At 40.6% G+C, this 21,016-nt stretch overlaps 1 protein-coding gene and 1 long non-coding RNA gene across 4 annotated transcripts in view; one reads left to right on the top strand and one right to left on the bottom strand.

The window, feature by feature from the left end:
• Window positions 1–21,016, bottom strand: part of LOC109923248 — a 114,134-nt gene that overhangs the window by 10,998 nt on the left and 82,120 nt on the right. The gene's annotated exons all lie outside the window — the stretch shown is intronic.
• Window positions 1–21,016, top strand: part of LOC109936989 (constitutive coactivator of PPAR-gamma-like protein 1 homolog) — a 119,558-nt gene that overhangs the window by 57,879 nt on the left and 40,663 nt on the right. For 2 of the 3 annotated variants that reach the window (XM_048606180.1, XM_048606177.1), the window contains 2 exons: window positions 11,568–11,816; window positions 18,458–18,632. In XM_048606180.1, the coding sequence (XP_048462137.1) occupies window positions 11,568–11,816; window positions 18,458–18,632 (424 nt within the window). The remainder of the gene's footprint in view (window positions 1–11,567; window positions 11,817–18,457; window positions 18,633–21,016) is intronic. The other variant, XM_048606178.1, reaches the window with a different exon arrangement.

Below are 21,016 nucleotides of genomic sequence, written 5' to 3'. Positions count from 1 at the left end.
ACAAATTTGAAGCGATTAGAAATTTTGAGGGTGATGCAGTATTGCATTTTAAAGGTGATGTAAGCTCACTTACTGGTCCATCAAGGAAATTGAGTATGTGCATTCAGGAAAAGCTTTGAGCAGAACTGAATGAGAGAGTGTGAAATGGTGTAACTTGGAAAGTTGACTACCACATGGATGTAGCTGCATCACGTGTTTTAAAGGAAGATAGCACCATAACAGTATGCGCAGATTGAAGGTGCCTCCACTTTTCACTTAAAAGAGGTCGACACAAAATGCTGACACTTAGCATTAAATCCTAAATTCCCTGGAGCACGATTCTTTTCTAAGCTAGATGCAAAGCGTGGGTTGTCGATTGTCCACTACACAAAGTTTCCTAAGTGCCTTCACCATTTCGGAAGACGTTTGTACTGCTTAGTTACTGTTTGGGCTATCGGTTGACCAAGACCTATTCCCAATAGCATACAGATAAGATCAGTGAGAATGAGCTTAGCTGAGTTTGTATAGCTGATAGTGTCGTAGTCATGGATCAGACAAAAACAGAGCATGATCCCGGGTTCAAATCCTGCCGTGGCAAATGATGGAATTTGAATTCAATAAATATCTGGAATTAGAAGTCTAATTATGACTGTGAAACCATTGTTCATTGTCGGAAAAACCCACCTGGCTCACTCATGTCCTTTCGGAAAGGAATCTTGCATGGTCTGGTCTACATGTGACTCCAGGCCCATAGCAATGTGGTAGACAATTAATTGCCCTCTGGAAAGTTAGGGATGGGTAATAAATACTGACCTGGACAGTGATGCGCACATCCCATGAATGAATGAAACAAAAGAAAACCATAACCATCACCTACTGATAGCAGTATGACAACATGGATGAATATTTAATCACAAAAGTGCCAGGTCAACATCAGTCTTTTATTTGAAAATGCTGTCATCTGCTCAACACATTAACTCCAGTGTTCAACACCATGCAGTTTCACATATTTGGTTGGCCATTGAAGCAGATAATATGCCACTGGAAATGATCTATCACAGATCATCATCCATATATGGAGCTATATATCAAGGTCCAAGAATATGACTTGGATATGACTAAATATAGGCAAGGTACTAGGATGATTACACTTGATACTGTGAACAGATTACCCAACCCACATAAAGACCCAAAATATTCTTCTTGATCTACATGTTGATACTCTTGACCATGAGACTGAAGACAGTCTCAAGTTTGATTTGCTACACTTTGGCCAGAGCCAGTGTGAACATTGTCGATTGTCAGGAAAAACCCACCTGGTTCACTTAAGTCCTTTAGGGAAGGAAACTGACATCCTTACCTGGTCTGGCCTACATGTGACTCCAGATGCGCAACAGTGTGGTTGACTCTGAACTGCCCTCTGGGCAATTAGTGATGGGCAATAAATGCTGCCTAGCTAGTGATGCCCTCATCCCGTGAATGAAAAAAAACTTGCAATTGACAACTATAAAAGATGAGCAACTAGAAGATTCCAGAAGATCATTAACCAGGAATAGCCTGACAGCGTTAAAGAAGTACCTGAGAAGATTTATTCATTTGTCCATGTAGAAACAAAATTGGAGATCACAAGTCATTTTCAGGGCAAGCAAGATCTAATGTCAAAAGCATTGTGCCATGAAATTATATTATTACACTGGGGCACACGTATTGAACGCCAGATATCACTAGCATGTAAACCTGTGTACTGGCCAGAGATTAATTAGGATATTGAACGACTCATGAATGCATGAGAGACATTCCAAATATATCAGAGAGAGCCTCAACATCGATATGTTACATTCACTCCTTGATCAAAAAACAACAGACCTACCTATTTATATTGCACAGGGAAGAGTACATGCTTGTGACAGATTACTTATCTAAATTTCCCATTGTTCAGCAATTTAGCAATTAACAACACTACCATCACTGACATGATGGGCACTATTTTCTGTTCCTTTCTGTATTCTGTATGACAGTAGACCGCCGTTTCATTGTTAAGGCATGTGTACAAAGTGGGGCAATTCAGTACCCCATATCAAATCGTCACAGTCTGGAGGAGCTGAATTGCCTACTCTTACTTGCAGTTCTTATGACACCCTGCTATCTATACTAAAGTGCCTTTCAAGGCAAGTATCACACAACAAAACAAGATTTTTGCATTATATTACTATGATTTTATGCAACACTAATGGAGAAGGGCTCCCCAGCATAAATTACACTCTGTGGGCAAGTTTGAACATTCCTGCCTCGCAACTGATAGTTTCTTCTTCTTGTGGCCAAGGATGACTTGCTTCCGTACTAGAAATAAGTTCTTAGGTGACTGAAAATCCAGTCTACAAATTACAGTCTCTGTCACACATGGGGCAGAGTATGGAATCCCGGGGTTGCTGTGAGCTTTGTTTCAGACATGCATTCTGTCGAACTGATTCAGTGCACTCAGAGTTTTGATGCTGGGGATGTTGGCCTGAGCAAGAAACCATGTTGGTACCTTTAACCTGTCAGTGGATTGGAAGGATCTTGTGGATGCGGTACTTGTGGTATCTCTCCAGGGTTTTGTAGTGATTGCTGTACATAGTTCATGTCTCTGAAACACATAGGAGGGTAGTTATCTCAACTGCTCTTTAGACCATGAACTTAGTACCAGGTTTGAGGTCTCAGTCTTGACTCAAACCTTAAACACGAAGGCTGCACTAGCCCACTGAAGGCAGTGTTGAACCTCAATGCAATGTCCACCTTTGTTGACAATAGGCATGGAAAATCGGTGGTTCATGCTGTCCAAGGCCTCGTAATGGATTTTGATAACTGGGCAGTTTGACTGGGACAGTTGGTAGAGGACCTCATGTTCTGAATGTTTAGTGTAAAGCCTGTGTTATAGGCTTCAGTGCAGGTGTTGACAATGGTTTGGAGCTCAGAGTGTGCAAAGATGCAAACATCATCTGCATACCTGAGTTCACTGACAGGATAAGATTACCTTGGATCTGGCCTGCAGGCAGTTGAGATTGAACAAGTTCGTATTTATTTTGTATTCCAGCAGGGAATTTGCTGAGGGGAGGTGGAGCATTGCAGCAAGGAAGATCAAGAAGAATATTAATGCTGTGATACAGCCTTCATTGATCCCAGACTAATTATGAATTGAGTCTTTGGTGAATCTGATCTATTGAATCTTTCATGTCATGCTGGAGCAGGAAGAGGATGATAGCACACTTTTGGGACAGCTGATATAGAGAAGGATGGTTCACAATCCTTTCTAGCTGACAGTTTCAAAGGCTTTTGTGAAGTCAGGTAAGACCATGTACAAGGATCAGTGTATCTCTTGCATTTTGTTTATGGTTACTATACAGTGAAGATTGTCCATTATGCCCCTTAGAGGGAGGAATTGTTTTGCAAATTTAGAAGGAACTCTTACAGTCATTGAGAGAAGGCAATAGAGGAGGATTTTTGTGATAATTTACCCTGTGGCAACAAGCTGGGAAACTCCTTTGTAGTTAGCACAGTCAGACAGAGACCTTCCTGGAAGATGTTCATGAATAAAGTCATCTTCGCACTAATAATGCTTTTATGCCATATTTTAGTTCTCCAGCAGGGTTTCCTTCTGCTCCTGACGCCTAGTTGTTTAGCTGTTGAATGATCTTTTCCACCTGCCAGGATGAGATGGTAGCTCTTAGCATGCTGTGTGTTGGAATTGTGGACAATTGAGTTGAAGACAGTCTCTGTTAAGGAAATCCTTCAAGTGTTCCTTCCACTGAATCCTGACTTCCTCTCCACTCTTGACCTGCAGTGGTATGAGCCCTCGAGTATATCGTCTATAGGCTTGATTGCTCTAAAGAAAACGTCTATCATGGTTGTTGGCTAACTGCTCGATCCTCTGTGCTTTCTCCATCCAGCACCTGTTCTTCAGCTCATTTGGACCTCAACCTTCAGCCATTTCCAGAGTTGCACCTAGTTATCATGTCAGATTGCTGTTTAATGCTTAAAGTGCCGTGCACAATATTTTTAATTCATTCATGATATGAGAGCGTTGCTGCTAACGCCAGCATTTATTGTCCATCCCAGAGGGTAGTCAGGTGTCAACCACATTGCTGTGGGTCTGGAGTCACATGTAGGCCAGACTAGCTAAGGATGTCAGTTTCCTTCCCTAAAGGACATAAGTGAACCCGGTGGGTTTTTCCTGACAATCGACACTGGTTTCATGGCCTTAGTTCCACATATTTTATTCAAATTTCACCATCTGCAGTGGCAGGATTCGAACCAAGTCCCCTGAACATTCCCTGGGCCTCTGGATTAACAGTCCAGTGGTAATTCCAATAGGCATTGCCTCCCCAAAGCAGTTTAGCAGGTCCTGGATCTCCTGATAGTTCTTATCAAACTAGTGTTAGTGCTTCCTAGTCGATTGACCAAACACCTCTTTGCAGTTAATGATTAAAAAAGCCTCGAGGCTAACTAACTGTAATTACTCTGTGTCTCTGGGTCACCAGAAATTATCAGGTTTTCAGAGAAGAGATAGTTGAATAGGGCTATGAGCTCCTCAGCATTGATTTTCGTTATGGGATTCCTGCTTTGATGCAGCATTGATATTGATGACAGAGTGATATAGGCAGTGGTCTGACCAGCAATTCTCAATTCCTTTCATGGTGCAGATGATATCCTTGTTCCTTTCTTGGATGGTGACATAGTCAAACAGGTCCCAGTGCATGGAATGAGGCCTTGTAATTGTCTCTCTGGGAGGAAAGGATATTGGTTATGATAAGACACTTTGTCAGGGGCAGGGAATCTTTGATTTCCTTAACCCCTCTCTGCCTATTATATCTCACCAGAGGTCCTTGTCCTTTCCAACTCTGGTATTGAAGTCACCAAAGAGGAGCAGCTTGTTGCCCATTGTGATTTGGGTCAAGGGACTGTTCGATGTTGGCATAAAATTCCTCTTTGGACTCATCTGTAGCATCCAGTGGGGCATAGACATTGAGAACTATAGCACACTGGTTATAGAAAAGGGTAAGCTGAAGATGAGGCATTTGTTTGTTCCACAAGGGCATTGTTCATGAGATTGCGAGCTAATTTGTCAGTACTGGCCAAGTCAATACCATGAAGGCAGCAGAAGATGATGTAACCACCACCTTGATCATTGAGCTGGCTTTCTCCTGTCAGCTGTGTCTTGCTTACGACAACAATATCAATATCAAAACATCTGATCTCCTGGGCAATGATAATAGTATGCCATTCCGTGTATATATTCCATAGGAAGGTATATTGGCATGGATAGGAAGGAAGTGAATATACTATAACCAAATTTGCAGGTAACACAAATAGTAGGCCTGTCATAGTTGAAGTTGTCCGTGAAGGTCCTGATTTTCCAGGTTCCAAACATCATTTAAAGTGATGGAAGGTACTCGCATGTCAATTCTTTTAATATGGGGTGGCTGTTACACTGCAGCTACTGCATTAGCTTGGTGGAGCAAAGTCTTGGACAAGTGGCAAGATTGAGATAACTCTGTCATGTTGGACATAGAAATACACAAGAGAATCTTATTATCGCCCCGTAACATTCAGTGTCATCACCATCACTTTCAACATCCTGTGGGTTACGATTGACCAAAAAAACTAACTGGGCTATTCACTAGTACTGTGACTACAAGAGCAGGTCAGAGGCTTGGAATCTTGGAGTGAGTAACTTTCATCCTGACTCCCCAAAGCCTGTCCACCATTTTTTAGGCGTAATGAAATACTTCCCGCTTGCCCAGATAAGTGTAACTCCAACAACTTTCAACAAGCTTGACATGATCCAGGACAAAGTAGCCTGCCTGATTGGCACCATATCGAATGTGGGAAAAGTATTAAAATCAATTATTAAGGAAGTAATAGCGGAACGTTTGAAAAATAGTGTCATCAGCAGTGGCGGTATGATTTCATGCAAGGGAAATTGTGCCCGACTAATTTGTTGAAGAATTTTTTGAGGAAGTCACAACCAGAGTGGACAGAGAGGAATCACTGAATGTGTTGTATTTGGACTTCAGAAGGTATTCGACAAGGTACCTCACAAAAGGTTAAGTCGTAAGAGCCTGTTATGTTGGAGGTAGTAAATTGGCATGGATAGAAAATTGGCTTATGGGCATGCAACAGCAAGTGGAGATAAGAAGGTTCATCAGATTGGCGACCCATGATCGTTGGGGTTCCACAGGGATAAGTGCTGGGACTGCAACTGTATACAGTACGTTTTAATGACTCGGAGGAAGGAAGTGAATGTACTATAGCCAAATTTGCAAGTATAACACAAAATAGGTGGGAAGGCAGGTTATGAGAGGAATACCAACAGTTTACAGAAAGATATTGATAGGTTATGTAAGTGTGGGGAAAAAGTTGGCAAGTGGAGCATGATGTGGGATAATGCAAAGTTATTCATGTTGGAAGGGAGAACAAAAGAACAGAATATATTTAAATAGAGAAAAACTGGAAAAAACTGCAACACAGCCACAAAGGGACTTGAAGGTATTTGTACACAAAACATAGAAAGCTGGCAACCAGGTGCAGCAGGAATCAGGAAAGTTAATGGAATGTTAGCCCATATTTCAAGGGGCTTGGAATATAAGACTAAGGAAATTTTACTGCAACTGTATAAAATGCTGGTGAGACCACATCTGGAATTCTGAGAGCTGTTTTGGTCCCCTTATTTAAGGAAAGATACCTCATTGGAGGCAGTTCAGATAAGGTTCACTGGAATGTTCCCTGGTATGGAGAGATTGTCTAATGAGCAAAGGCTAAATAGATTGGAACTCTACTCTTTGAAGTTTCGAAGAACGAGGAATGATCTCATTGGAACATAGAGGATTCTTAAGGAGTTTGACAAGATTAATGCTGAGAGGATATTCCCCCTCATGGGAGACTATAAGACCAGAGGGTATAATCTCAGACTAAAGGAGTGACAGTTGAAGACTGAGATGAGGAGGAATTTCTTCTCTCTGAGGGTTGTGACGCCTCGCCACAGAGAGCTGTGGGTTAGAATCTTTGCGTATATTTAAGGCAGAGTTAGATCGATTCTTGATCAGTAGAAGAATCAAGGGTTATGGGGAAAGGGCCGGAGAGTGGATGTGAAGAATGTTCAATTGACCATGAATGGTTGAGCTGACTCGAGGCCGAATGGCCCCCTCCCGGTCCTATTTCTTAGGTCTTATCTATAAACATTCAGTTGCTCCACCACCAACGTTTAATAGCAGCAATGTGTGCCATCTACAGGATGCACAGCAGAAAATCGGTAAGGCTCATTAGACAGCACCTTCCAAACCCGTGACCACTCTGATCTAGAAGGACAAGGACAGCAGATAATGGGAACACCACCACTGGCAGGTTCCCCTCCAAACCATTCACTGCCCTTAGTTGGAAATATATCTCTGTACCTTCACTGTTGCTGGGTCAAAATCCTGGAACTCTCTTCCTTGCGGCATCATGGGTCTACCTACAACACATGTATTATGGCAGTTGAAGAAGGCAATTCACTCACTTTCTCCAGGGCAGCTACGGATGGGCAAGAAATGATAGCCCAGCTAGCAATGCTTACGTTCAATGAGTGAATTTTAAAAAGATAACTCATCTGCCCTCAACACTGTCCAAACAACATTGCTTCAGTTTTGACAGGTGTATCTCTTGGTTGTAAGGCAGCTGCCACTTGTCAGAATTATTCAGCAACCCCTGTGCTGGATTTGTATACAGTACACACCAAGTTCAACAGAGTTGATAAACTCTCTTCTTCCTGTTTGTATACTTATGGAATTGATGACACATGCTATGTACAACCATTTGTGTCCATTTAGATTATTTTTTAATCTTTGAAAAAAGGGAATGATGTGCAAGGGTTATGTCTCAAACTCATTATGACAGTATACCTTTAAAGAGACATAGCAATGCCAGTATATCTTAAGAGACATGCTCATGTTTTCATGACTGTATCATGGCATATGACTGGAGGGTATACAGATTGCACAGTCCATCATTTGAAGCAATACATGCTGGTCAATTTATATTGCTGTTCATAGCGTAGTAGCTTAATGTGAGCCCAGACATTCATGTGCCTGTGTCTACATATCTACATGTAATATATCAACATATTGGTGAGCTATAATAAACCTGCATTGAATTCTTCAATACCTCATCATCCATTTCCTAGTATCTTGTGATATGAAGAATAATATAAGCAATGCTGCATCAGACGAAATGACCTGCTAAAAAATATAAGTTGCAATTTACAAAATGTGAATTTGTAATCTTTTGTTTACATGTAGAATAACTAAGTGCATTCTTCATTGTTTTTTCTGTGTTATGCATAAAGAACTCATGGAGTCATACAACGTGGAAACAGATCCTTCGGTCCAACCAGTCCATGCCAACCATAATCCCAAACTAAACTAGTCCCACCTGCCTGCACTTGTCCCATGTCCCTCCAAACATTTCCTATTCATGTACTTACATAAATGTATTTTAAACATTGTAATTGTACCTGAATCCACCACTTCTTCTGGAAGTTCATTCGACACATGAACCACACTCTGTGTAAAGAAACAAAATTGCCTTTCATGTCTTTTTAAAATATTCCTCATCTCACCTTAAAAATATGCCCCCTAGTGTTGAAATCCCTCACCCTAGGGAAAAGACACCTGTCATTCACCTTATCTATACTCCTCATGATTTTATAAACCTCTATATGGTCACCTCTCAACCTCCTGCACTCCAGTGAAGAAGGTCTCAGCCTATCCACCTTCTCCTTATAACTCAAACCTTTTATTCCCAGTAACCTCCTGGTAAATCTCTGAACCCTCTCCAGCCTAATAATATCCTTCGTATAATAGAGAGACCAGAATTGGACACAATACTCCAGAAGAGGCCTCATCAAAGTCCTGTACAACCTCAACAAAACATCCCAACTCCTTTACTCAAAGGTCTGAGCAATGAAGGCAAGCGTGCTAAATGCCTTCTTAACCACTCTGTATACGTGATGCAAACTTCAAAGAATTTTGTACCTGACCCCCTTGGTCTCTGTTCTCCAACACTGTCCAAGGCCCTACTTTTAATTGTATAAGTCTTGTCTTTGTTTGTTTTACCAAAATATGGTACCTTGCATTTATCTATATTAAACTACATTTGCCACCACCTTTCACTGTCCACTATACCACCAATCTTGGTGTCACCCACAAACTTACTAACCATGCTTTCTATATTCTCATCTAAATCTTTCTTTTATGTAAATGACAAACAGAAGTTGTCCCAGCACTGATCCCTGTTGAGCACTGCTCATCACATGCTCCCAGTTTGAAAAACAACACTCCACTATCATTCTTTGTCTCTTGTTGTTAAGCCAATTTCGTATCCAATTGGCAAGCTCACCCTGAATCCCATATGTTCTAACTTTACTAATTAGTTTACCATGAGGAACCTTGTCAAAGACTTTACTAAAGTCCAAGTAAATAATGTCTACTACTCAGTCTTTGTCAATCTTCTTGGTTACTTCCTTAAAAAACTCAATCAAGTTTGGGAGACCTGATTTCCCTCACACAAAGCCATGCTGACTATATATGATCATTCCTTTCCTCTCCAAATGCATATAAATCTTATTTTTCAGAATCACTTCCAACAACTAACTTACTACCGAAGTCAGACTCACAGGTCTATAGTTCCCAGGCTTCTCCTTACATCCTTCCTTAAACAAAGGCACAACGTTAGCCACTGTCCAATCATTTAGCCCCTCCCCTGTATTTATAGATGATACAAATATTTCTGCAAGGGACCCGGAATTTCCTCCCCAACTTCCCGCAAAGTCCTGGGATACACTAGATCAACTCCCGGAGATTTATCCATCTTTATATTTTCTAAGACCTCCAGCACTTCCTCTTCAGTAATGTGCCTCCATTTTCTCCACAGTAAAAACTGAAGCGAAATATTTATTTTAATATCTCTCGCATCTCCTGATTTTTAAGGGGTGCTCTTCTCTCTCTAGTTGCTCACTTGCTCTTAATGTACATATAGAATCTCTTTTGGATTATCCCTAACCTTATTTGCCAAGACTGTTTGTCTCGTATTCTGTTTTTGCCTTCCTGACTCCCGGTTAAGAATGCTCCTACTCTCTCTATACTATTCAAAAGATTTATTTGAATCCAGTTGTTTATATCTATTATATGATTTTATTCTTGTAGAGAATCTCTATCTTTATTCATCTATTGTTCTCTAATCCTACCACTCCAACTTTTCACTTTAGCAGGAATGTAATGACTCTGACCTCTCGTTATGACACTTGAAAGCCTCCCACTTATCAGGCGTCCCTTTATCTGCGAACAGTCTGCTCCAATCAATTTTTGAAAGTTCTTGTTTCATACTTTAAAATTTGTCTTAGTCCAATTAAAAGCTTTAATTTTTATGGAAGGCTTATCCTTTTCCATAACTACCATATTTTAAAACAAATAGAATTACGATCACCAGACCCAAAGTGTTCCCCTACTATCACTTCAGTGACTTGCCCTATCTTATAACCCAAGAGAAGATCAAGTTTTGCTCCTTCTCTAGTAGGAGCATTTACATATTGATAAAGAAAAATTTTCCTGAAAACATCTAACAAATTCTTCACCATCCAAACTTTAACACTATGGCTGTCCCAGTCAACATTTGGAAAATTAAAATCACCTAATATTACAACCTTATTATTCTTACATACATCTGAGATCTGTCTACATATTTGCTCTCAGTTTTCTTCTGGCTGTTGGGAGGGCTACAGTACAATCCCATCAAGGTGATCATTCCCATTTTATTTCTAATTTCAACCCATATATTTTCTCTGGACGATTTTTCAGAAATATCTTCTCTAGTTGCAGCAGTAATGTGTTCCTTAATCAAAAACACCACTCCTCCTCCTCTTTTGCCTCTTTTTCTGTCCTTCCTATGGCATCTGAAACCTAGAACATTGAGCTACCAGTCCTGTCCATCCCTCAGCCAAGTTTCTTTAATAGCTATGACGTCCCAATCTCGTGTTCCCAAACATGCCCTGAGTTCATCAGCTTTACCTGTAAGATGCCTTGCATTGAAATAAATGCAGTTTAATTCTTCAGAGTTACTTTGTTCTCTGACTTGCTGTTGTCTATCTTTTCTAATTAACTTGTTCTTTTCAGATTCAAAACCATTTTCATTTATCTTTGTATTTAATTTGCTACTTAGGATCTCTCCACCCTCCTGTCTAATAGTTTAGAGTTTTCCTTAATAGAATTAGCAAATCTTCCCACTAAGATATTGGCTATTTGATAATTTGAAAAACCATAAGGTATTGTTAGTTTAAGGCCACAAGGGGCAAAGACCAGCTTTGTTTCTCTGGAAGTGCCCATGTAACAGTTGCTAGTTGCTGATGCTGAAGTACTAATCTGAAGCTGTACAGCACACTACTTTAATTTCTTTTTATTTTTACTTGAAATTGTAACTGATAGTAGTGCTCTAGGTTATTATAATCTAGATCTGTATTGTTCAGAAATACATACTCAGAAAATATTATTCAGTGGTTGTACTCATGAAACTTTGTGTAGCAGGTGGAAGATCCCTCTGGCAATCCAGGAGGCCAAGTGGATGCGAAAGTTTCATCTGTATCAGCTGGAAGCAGGCTGAGTCAAATCAACACTGAACAGATTCCATCTCTTCTATCAGTGCCTACAAGAAACCACATGGATATAACCACCCCTCCTGTGCCAATGGTAGCTCCGGAGGTACTAAGAGTTGCTGAACACAGACACAGGAAAGGATTGATGTACCCTTATGTATTTCAGGTGCTCACAAAGGTAGGCTTAAATACTGCCCACTGTGTGCAATTAAACTTATTTCACTTGTTAGAGACTGTGGCTACTGTGGGAGAAAACTGCACATTAAATGCATAGGCATTAGGAATGCAATTGAGGATACATGTTTTGGACTTCCAAATAGCATTTTTCCAGTGTCATATAAACGACTGATTTAGAAAATGATGACACATGATAGTAAGAGAAACACAGGGCCACATCTTCCAATCAGCAGTGTCACTGTGTACACTTGTGGCTCCATTTCAGCCAGGACTGCTGATCCTGGCAGAACCAAGAAAGCCTTGGCATGTTCAAGGAACAGCGCAGAGCACACATCCTTATTTTACGATATCAGTTGCCATAAGCAGGTAAGTAAAGTCTCATGTATTTCAGTGGGGTGGGTGAGTGAGTTTGATTGATTTATTGTCATGTATACCGAAGTACAGTGAAAAGCTTTGTTTACGAGCAGTGCAAACAGATCGTTGTAAGCAAGAATGTACAGGTCAAAAAAACTTAGAGGTATACAGGTTACATCGCATAGGGCATGCACTAGCGAGATCAATGTTAGCAGGATCAGCATTATTTGAGGCTAGGGAGTTTATTCATCAGTCTAATAGTGGCCGATTGTTGGTTATAATCACTTCTAGGAACTTGACGCTGTCCACCCTCTTAACCTCAGTTCCGTTATGTAGGAGAGGGCATGTATTCCTCCTTCCTTTCTGACGTCAATGGTCAGTTCTTTAGTTTTGCCGACATTGAGAGAGAGAGGTTGTTCCCACTGTACCATATCACCAAATCCTCATCTCGTTTCTGTATTTTGACTCATTGTTAGATATCCGTTTTACTGCAGTGGTGTTGTCAGCGAACGTATAGATGGCGTTAGTTCAGAATTTGGCAACACAGTCGTGGGTATACAGGGAGTACTGTAGGGGACTGAGTACACATCCTTCAGGGACTCCAGTGTTGAGTGTTATTGTGGAGGAGGTACAGTTACCTGTCTTCAATGATTGCGGTCTGCGGATCAGAAAGCTGAGGATCCAGTTGCGGAGGGCAGAGCTGTGAGACCAAGGTCACAGAGTTTTGAGATCAGTCTGGAGGGGATAATGGTGTTGAAGGCGGAGCTGTAGTTAATAAGCAGGAGTCTGACGTGGGTGTTCTTGTTGTCCAGATGTTTCAGGAATGAGTGCAGGGCTAGGGATATGGCATCCGCTGTGGACCTGTTATGTTGGTAGGCAAATTCATGGGGATTGAGGCAGGCTGGAAGCTGAGTTATGTGGGCCGTACCAGCCTCTGGAAGCACTTCATGATTATTGAGGTCAGAGCCGCTGGGCTTTTCATCATTAAGGCATATTGTACATGCTTTCTTAGGTACAATGATGATGTTGGCCTTACTGAAGTAGGTGGGAACTTCAGTTGTAGGAGGGAGAGGTTGAAGATATCGGTGAATACTTTCGCCAGTTGGTCTGCACGGGATCTGAGTGCTCGGCCAGGAACACTGTCCAGGCCTGTTGCTTTCCTTGGGTTGACTCCCCGGAAGACCGAACTGACGTCTGCAGTAGTGACCAAGGGAACAGATGTGTCCAGGGCTGTCAGAGCAGGCATCACCGTGCCATGGCATTCTGCTCAACCCAAGCATAGGAAGCATTGAGCACATCAGGGAGGGATGTGTGTTTGTCTGCTGTCTTGCTCTGCTTCAGTGGATGAGAGGGTGGTGAGGTAGCTGTAGTTAGTCACTTAGGAGTAGTGGGGAGTGGTCAGTTGATTCAGGATGGTGCGAAAATAGTTCAAAGGATGGGGTGTGGAGGAGGTAGGTGAGGGTTTGGGAGCTGGTGGTCCCATTGAGGATAAGAGTTGTCTTAAGGGATGATGGGTTGAATTGCTCTGTTAATCATGGATTTATCTCCGAGATTAATTCTCAAGTAGGTATCTGGGTAAGTAGCGCATGTCTTTTCAAAGTCTCTGACATTGGGATCAGTTTAACAAACTGATTACAGGCAGCACCAGTCAGCCCATCGGAAATGTAAATTTCCCAGGCCGTTACAATAAATGAGCATGTTATTAGGAGTTTCTTTGGTCTCTGACACAACTTTCTAACGATACCCATTCAAAATGTAATAATTTGCTTCCCTTACAAATGCTTTATGACCTACTGTCTATTTGTAGCAATTTTTTTGGCTATTTCAGTCCCCTTTATTTTTCCGAAGGGTGAGAAATGGTGTGAACCAAAATCACAAATAATAACGTCTTGTAGGATTGACCATAGTGCATTGATCAAGAGGGATAATTTAGGTGTTTAGATCACTTCAGACGGCTGATTGGAGATTTCAGAGAGTTGTGGAAAAGATGGGCATGGATTTAGGAGGTGACAGCACTTGGAAAGCAAACTTTGAAAGCGAACTTTGAAATTGAGCAAAGGTTTGAAAGACCTGAGTGACTGGTGGCTGCGTGTTGAGAGAAAATGAGCCCTTTATATTAGCAGCTCACGTGGGAACAAAGAGAAACTCACTGATCTGTTTTGTGGTTTAAGGTAATAGGCAGATTTGTAATTTGAACAAGCACTTCTGACTTTTTGGGATATCAGTGAGAAATGTAAAGGCACAGAATTGTGGTTAAGGAGATTGAGTGGATTTGGTGGAAGATTGGATGGTCAGTGGTTAACTTGCTCTTCAACTTTTGAGATTGAACTTCATCAGAAGGTCACCATTGTTCGGAGCTTTAACTATACCAGCCACATCAATACTGTTGTTTACAAGGGCAGAGCAGAAACAGAGCATTCTGGAATAAGCTACTCACCTGTTCTGTCTTGGCCTGTTCGCAGTCTTCAGGATTCAGTTCTTGTTTGTGACGGAATATTGTCCACTCACCATGTATGAGCAGAGCTGTAACAGCATTTGAGAAGCTCAACGCCATCCATAATAGCTTTGTGCTTGATTCTCTTTCACATCTGTGGTTGCCACTCTGTTCACAACCGACGTATTATATGAGTTGTAGGCACATACTCTTGCATTCATTCAAGCCATCTGGGCGTTGAAGGTAACATTTTGATCTCAGAATTTAACAGTTCCATTCATTGAAATTAACAGGCTGTTTATAAGGGAGAATAAATGGGAGCATTGATATGGAATGCCAAAAATTGGACCCATTAACAATGAAAGAATAGTGATTGTAGTTCCAAGGTAGAGGCATATGACTCGCAGGAGAACTTGTAGATGGTTAAATTCCCATGCACTGCTGTTTTGTCCTCATAATGTTAGAAATTTCAGATTTGGTAAGTGCTGCCAAAAAAAAGCTGGAACATTTGTAATTTGTGTTGTAGATGCTATGGCAGATGAGGTGTAAACCAAACAGACTGCTTTGCTGTGGATGATACCAATGATCTTAATTGTTGTTAGAGCTGGATTCATGCAAGCAATACAAGAGTGTTCCATCAAGTTCCTGACTTGTAAGTGGAGAAAGGGAGTCAGGCAAATTACTTCCTATTAAGTACACATCCCCTGTCACACTCGTGTAGGTACGTGTGGTGCAATTAGCATTCATTTGAGTGGTGAGTATCTCCTCTAGCACGGATGTTGATGGGAGAATGCAACAATGGTTAGGCTCTCTCTTGATGGAGATGGTCAAAGCCTAGCACTTGTGCTAGGAAAAATGTTGCATGCCTCTTCTTAGTGCAAGTGTAATCATCCTGGTCTTCAGTGTGCATTCCACTCAGACCTTCTAGTGGGTCATTGATGAAAAATATGAAAATGGTTGCACTGAGACCCTGTCCTGAGGAAATCCAGTTGTTCTAGTACTGAAATAATTGGCCACCCACAGCCATTTTTCTTTGTGATAAGCACAGATCCAACCAGTGGTCTGTTTTTTCCAATGTCAAATGCTGTCTTGGTGTTATGGGCAGTTACTCACATATTACCTCTGCAACTCAGTTCTAATAATCCCACTGAAATCAAAGCTATAAAAAGATTTGGAGTCAAGTGGTCCTAGCGGAACAGTAGCTGCACATCAGTGACCTGATTATTGCTGAGTACTTGTCACCACCTAACAATGTTGATGACTCCCTGTTTGCTTTACTGGTGACTGAGAGTAAACTAATGGAGTTGCAGTTGGCAGGATTAAACTTGTCCTGTTTTGTTCTACCCTGTTGGATAGTTGCCAGTTTTGTAGATTTAGTGGAACAGCTCGGCTAGAGATGCAGCTAATTTGGGACAGCACAAGCCTTAAATACTGCAACTAGAGTGTTGTTGGGGCATATTCAGTGTGAATAACTACTTGTTGATATCAAGTGGAAATAAACATTTTGTCTGGTGACTGGCATTTGTGATGGTGGAAGCCTCAAGGGATGCAATAATGTCACTTCCGACTGAAATTGTCGTGAATGTTTCAGCTTTGTATTTTCCAGTCAAATGCTGGCTTCACCATTATTGAGGATGAAGATTTTAATAAAACCTCCAAACTTTGTAAGTTGATTATTTGTCTACTAACAGTCATGATTGAATGTGGCAGGACTTGCAGTGTTTTCATCCAGTTACTTCATTGTGGAAATGCTTAACTTTGTTAGTTACATACTACCTGTGCTTTTTAGCACACATATTGTTGTGTTTTGAAGCTTCACCAGGTTAGCACCTCGTTTGCAATCTGCTTGGTGCAACTCCTCATTGGACTAGGGCTGTTCATTTGGCTGATGGTAGTAGTAAAGTGAGTGGTATGTTTGGCCATGAGATTCCAGATTGTAGTAAAATATAGTTCTGCTATGTTGATGCTCTACAGCACCTTTTGATCGCCCAGTTTGGAGCTGATAGGTCTATCCCAGTTGTCAGTGTGGCTGTACGACGTTGCAAGGTGTCCTCGTGAATGAGAACCAGTTGCATTTATAAAACACTTTCAATAAAGGTAAAATATACCAAATCAATTCATAAAAGTGTTACTGAAAAAAATGAAGATATTGGGGAAGATGACTAAACATTTACTGGAAAGTGTAGATTTTAAGGTGCAGTTTAAAAAAGAAAGAATTAGAGGAAGTGTGATTTTGGGAGGGAATTCCTGATCTTCAGTCTTGGGTGCTGAAGCTGTGACCGTCAGCAATGGAGTTAATAAAGTCAGTGGTCCTCGAGAGACCAGAGTTAAAGAAAAACAGATATCTTGGAGTGTTGTATGGCTAGAGGAGATTGCAGAGATAGAGAGACCTGGAGCTTAGTCTCCACAAGAACCATGGTGGTCACTTCAACCAATACTGCCAGGGAAAGGTACATATCTGACACGTAGATTGGCAAGAGGAAAGCCAAGTACCTGGTCAACACCTAACACAAGCCTTTTTGATAGCTTTGTCCTTGAAAACTTGGCAGTAATGATGCTGACAAACTAATGTTGATGATGCATACTGCGGTCCCCCACCAAATGCTCTTCTGTGCCCTTGCTACCTTATTGTTTCTTTGCCACTGTGTTTGACATGGAGGAGAACAGATTTATGGGTTGAGGGGGGCAGTGAGCATTAATCAGTAGGAAGGTTCCTTTTCAATGTTTGACCTGATATTGATGCCTTATGGAATCCAGAGTCAATGCTAAACACTCCAAGGGCCACTCCCTTACAATTGTATGGCAGTATACCACCATCTCTAGTGGATCAGTTCTGCTAGTGGGAGAGAGAACTTGCCCAGAAATAGTGATAGAGGAGTCTAGGACATTGGCTGATGGTTAATTGCACAAAACCATACCACTGTGAGGCTATTGGTCCACTAATCTGTCGTACAACTTGACCAAATTGGAACAGGTCCCCAGATATTAGTTCAATGTCGCACACTCAACCGGGCTTGATGTGTCAAAATTTGATGCCCAAGTCGGTGTCAAATGATCCAGCCTGTTTCATTATTCACCTTTTTGGGCAATATGATGCAACTGAGTGGCTTGCTGGCACATTTCAGAGGGATGTTGAGTCAGTTGTGCTGCAGAGTGAAGTCACATGTGTACCATGCCAGGTGAAGTTTACAGTTTTATTTCCTGATGGACAATATCTGTATATTGCTATGTAGTGATTTACCAAGTTCAGTTTAAAATGTTTCCCAGGCCGGTGACTTCCGAGTGTTGCACACTCCTGACATGGAAATGTCCTGCTATTCATTTTTCCATTTTTGGGTGAAAATCTTGAAATTCCCTGACAGGAGAAATAATTTTGATCTTTTCAGCTTTGACAACGTCCTGAGGATAAATTTGGAAGAAACGTGAAAATGTACATTTTGGAATAGTTATGTCAGTTAAAATATAGAATATTGTAAACGGTTGAAAAAACTATTAAATAAATGCAGTTGGCTTGAACACGCAAATTTCCATTGTTGTTTAGTATGAATCATGTAATTCTTAAAACCTTTGATTCTGTGTGTTTACCAATAGAGATTCTAAGAGAGTACTACAGAAAATGATAGTAACAGTCATCGTATAAAACAGTGTCTGTGGAGATGGCAAGGTTCATGTTCCAAATCAATGACCTTTCGTGAGAACTGAAAGGAATTAGAGATGTAACAGTCTATAATTAAGAACAGAGCCAGGGGAAAAGGGTGATGGGGTGAGGGAGGTGGAGAGGGAAGAACAAAGGGGAAAATCTATAGAAAATGGTGAACAGTATCTAATGATGAATACTTTGTTTTTAATTATAGGGGGAGATTAAGATCTCCATTAGCATAGAAGATGAAGCCAATAAAGATTTGCCTCCTGCTGCTTTGCTGTATAGGCCAATACGGCAGTGTGTATATGGAGTCCTGTTTAGCCTAGCTGAGGCTAGGAAAAAAGCTGAAAGACTTGCACTAAGGAAAAATAGATTCCCTACTGAAAGTAAGTTAATTTCATATTCTGTGCTGGCTATTTATAGCACAACATTTTTAAAAGTTTATGCTGAGATTTTGGGGAAAAAAAATATTGATCAAACAAGTGTTGGTCAAGGCGTTTTTTGGGATTCCAAATTAAAACAGTCTGCATTTGTGAATGCAAAATATTATGCCGGGTGTTAAAGTTAATCTACATATCAAATTTGTGTGACATAATGATCAGAATTTAAAAGTGCTTATTGTTTCGTTAGGTTGGGGGGGAGGTAGAGAATTTCAGACCATGTGTTATCTTCAGGTAAGATGAGGTTAAATAATGAGATAAGTGGACACAGCAAGCTAACATAATTATCCCAATTCTGTGCTTGTTGAATAATATCATTCCATATTTAAGGTTAACTAAATAGAATAATAGTAATTTGGGAAACAGACAAGTACAGTTTGTTAGAATGTAGGGATTGATTTGCACTAAAGACTAAGTTGCTATTAAAAAAAGAAAAAAAAACTGAGATGGCACCATACTGTCCCTACTAGGAGGGTGCTCTGCAGGGTGCCAAGTTTGTACAGGGTGTACAGTGTAAATATGGACATGAGAATTTATAGTGGGCAAAAGTTAATAAACAAGTTTGCCTAAAATGTCTCTCAGGTGACAGTGTTTTGTAGACCTCATGTGTGAACACATGCAAGGTTTTAATAATTATATTTCCTATAACATTAGGTAAACCTGAGAATACCCTTTAGGTTGTCTATATTGTTAGTCTTGGAACTAAGGGAGTCGAAAGGTATGAAGAGAAAGTGGGAACAGGGTACTGAGTTAGATGATCAGCCATGATTATATTGAATGGCGGAGAAGGCTCGAAGGCCCGAACAGCCTACTCCTACTTTCTGTTTCTTTTTCATCCCGCTGACCCTCCCCCTCTGTCTCTTTCCTTGTCTGTTTTAGTTCTCTAATTTTCCTTCTGTCTCTGTATTTTTATTCTTTTCTTTCTGATTGGTGATGTGCTAGGGAAAGGAACCACCACTGGCTTCAGATCACAATTGCGTTAGGGGTCTAAAATTTTCTCAGTGGCACCCTTCCCTTCTCTCTACAGTCACTCCTACTTCTACAGTCGACACTCATTTGTTTTTGCAGCATACTTACACCACATTCCCTTTCTTACTGCAATATAAAACATATCACTCCTTAGTTCATCCCCTTTTGAGTACAGCGTAACCTTTTTTAATCTTTTTGTGGTTACGGAGATGAAGAATATCAGTCCACAGAATTGGAATGTTTGTCGACTCTTAGCCGTCAGTGTCAGCAGAGGTTGAATTAAGTATTCAATCAACTAATCTGACAACAAGCCTTAGCCTCAATGCATGTACATTCCTGTGAACATCTGGCAGTAGTTTTCCTTGTACCCTAATGCTCACATTTTGGTCAGTATTTTTAATTTTTTTTAATGCCTTGATTTGCAATGATTAAGATAAATGCTATGCAAGTTTAGCTTAATATTGTTTCACACAGAAAAGGTGTGTTAATATTAAACATTGTGAACAGATGTATGATATTTTAAATTCATTCCTTCATGATTGTTTGAAAAGAAGTATCTTCTGTGCTTTAAAAGGTTTTAAGTGAAATTTGGATCAAAAAGTCTTTCAGAAGATCTTTTAAAAATTAAGCTTGAAAATATTGAACTATATTTGTCTTTTTTGAGAACTGATTAAATAACAGTCTATAAGTAGGGACTTGTAATTTTTCACCAGTAAGAGAGCTGAAACGTGGATAAATGGGCATCCAACTCTACCTTAAGTTCATTTCTAATTAAATTTTATTATTTGAAACTGAGGTTTTTATCCCATTTGAAATCTGACTACAGTCGTGAGAAATATAGCCACATTTAACTTCCATTATGGGCACGCAACCTTCTCATGAAACATCTAGTTCAGTCACGTTCCTGACAGAGGGTCTTCCAGGGTACGTTCTGGAAGCTAAACATGTGAAACAAATTTTGGCTTCCCACCTCTTTGAATTTACAGAGTAAATCTGGACTTTCGAGCTAACCTAATTCCATAGGAGAGTTGAGTAAGATTTTGATAGAGTTTCCTACTTCTTATGTGTACTTCTTTGAGTTTGTCTCATCTGTGTCTAGTATCATGTCAAATGAGTGAAGCCTCTCTGCTCCTATGATGCTGCTTGGCCTGCTGTGTTCATCCAGCCCTGCACCTTGTTGTCTCGAAGTTCATTTGTAATCAGTTGGATCTCCCCATAATCTTACTTACATCTATGAAGCCCAAGATCCTAGACGGTTTTCTAATCATTTTTTCAATAAGGCCTGCCACCTTCAAAGATTGGTGAATATTAGTCCCCAGTCTGTTCCTGTACACTCTTTAAAATCTGCCTTTAAGTCTATA

This window comes from Rhincodon typus, chromosome 16, assembly GCF_021869965.1.
Source record: "Rhincodon typus isolate 14 chromosome 16, sRhiTyp1.1, whole genome shotgun sequence".
Lineage (NCBI taxonomy): Eukaryota > Metazoa > Chordata > Chondrichthyes > Orectolobiformes > Rhincodontidae > Rhincodon > Rhincodon typus.
Note: the sequence above shows the minus strand (reverse complement) of the source record. Positions and strands in the feature narration are given on the sequence as shown.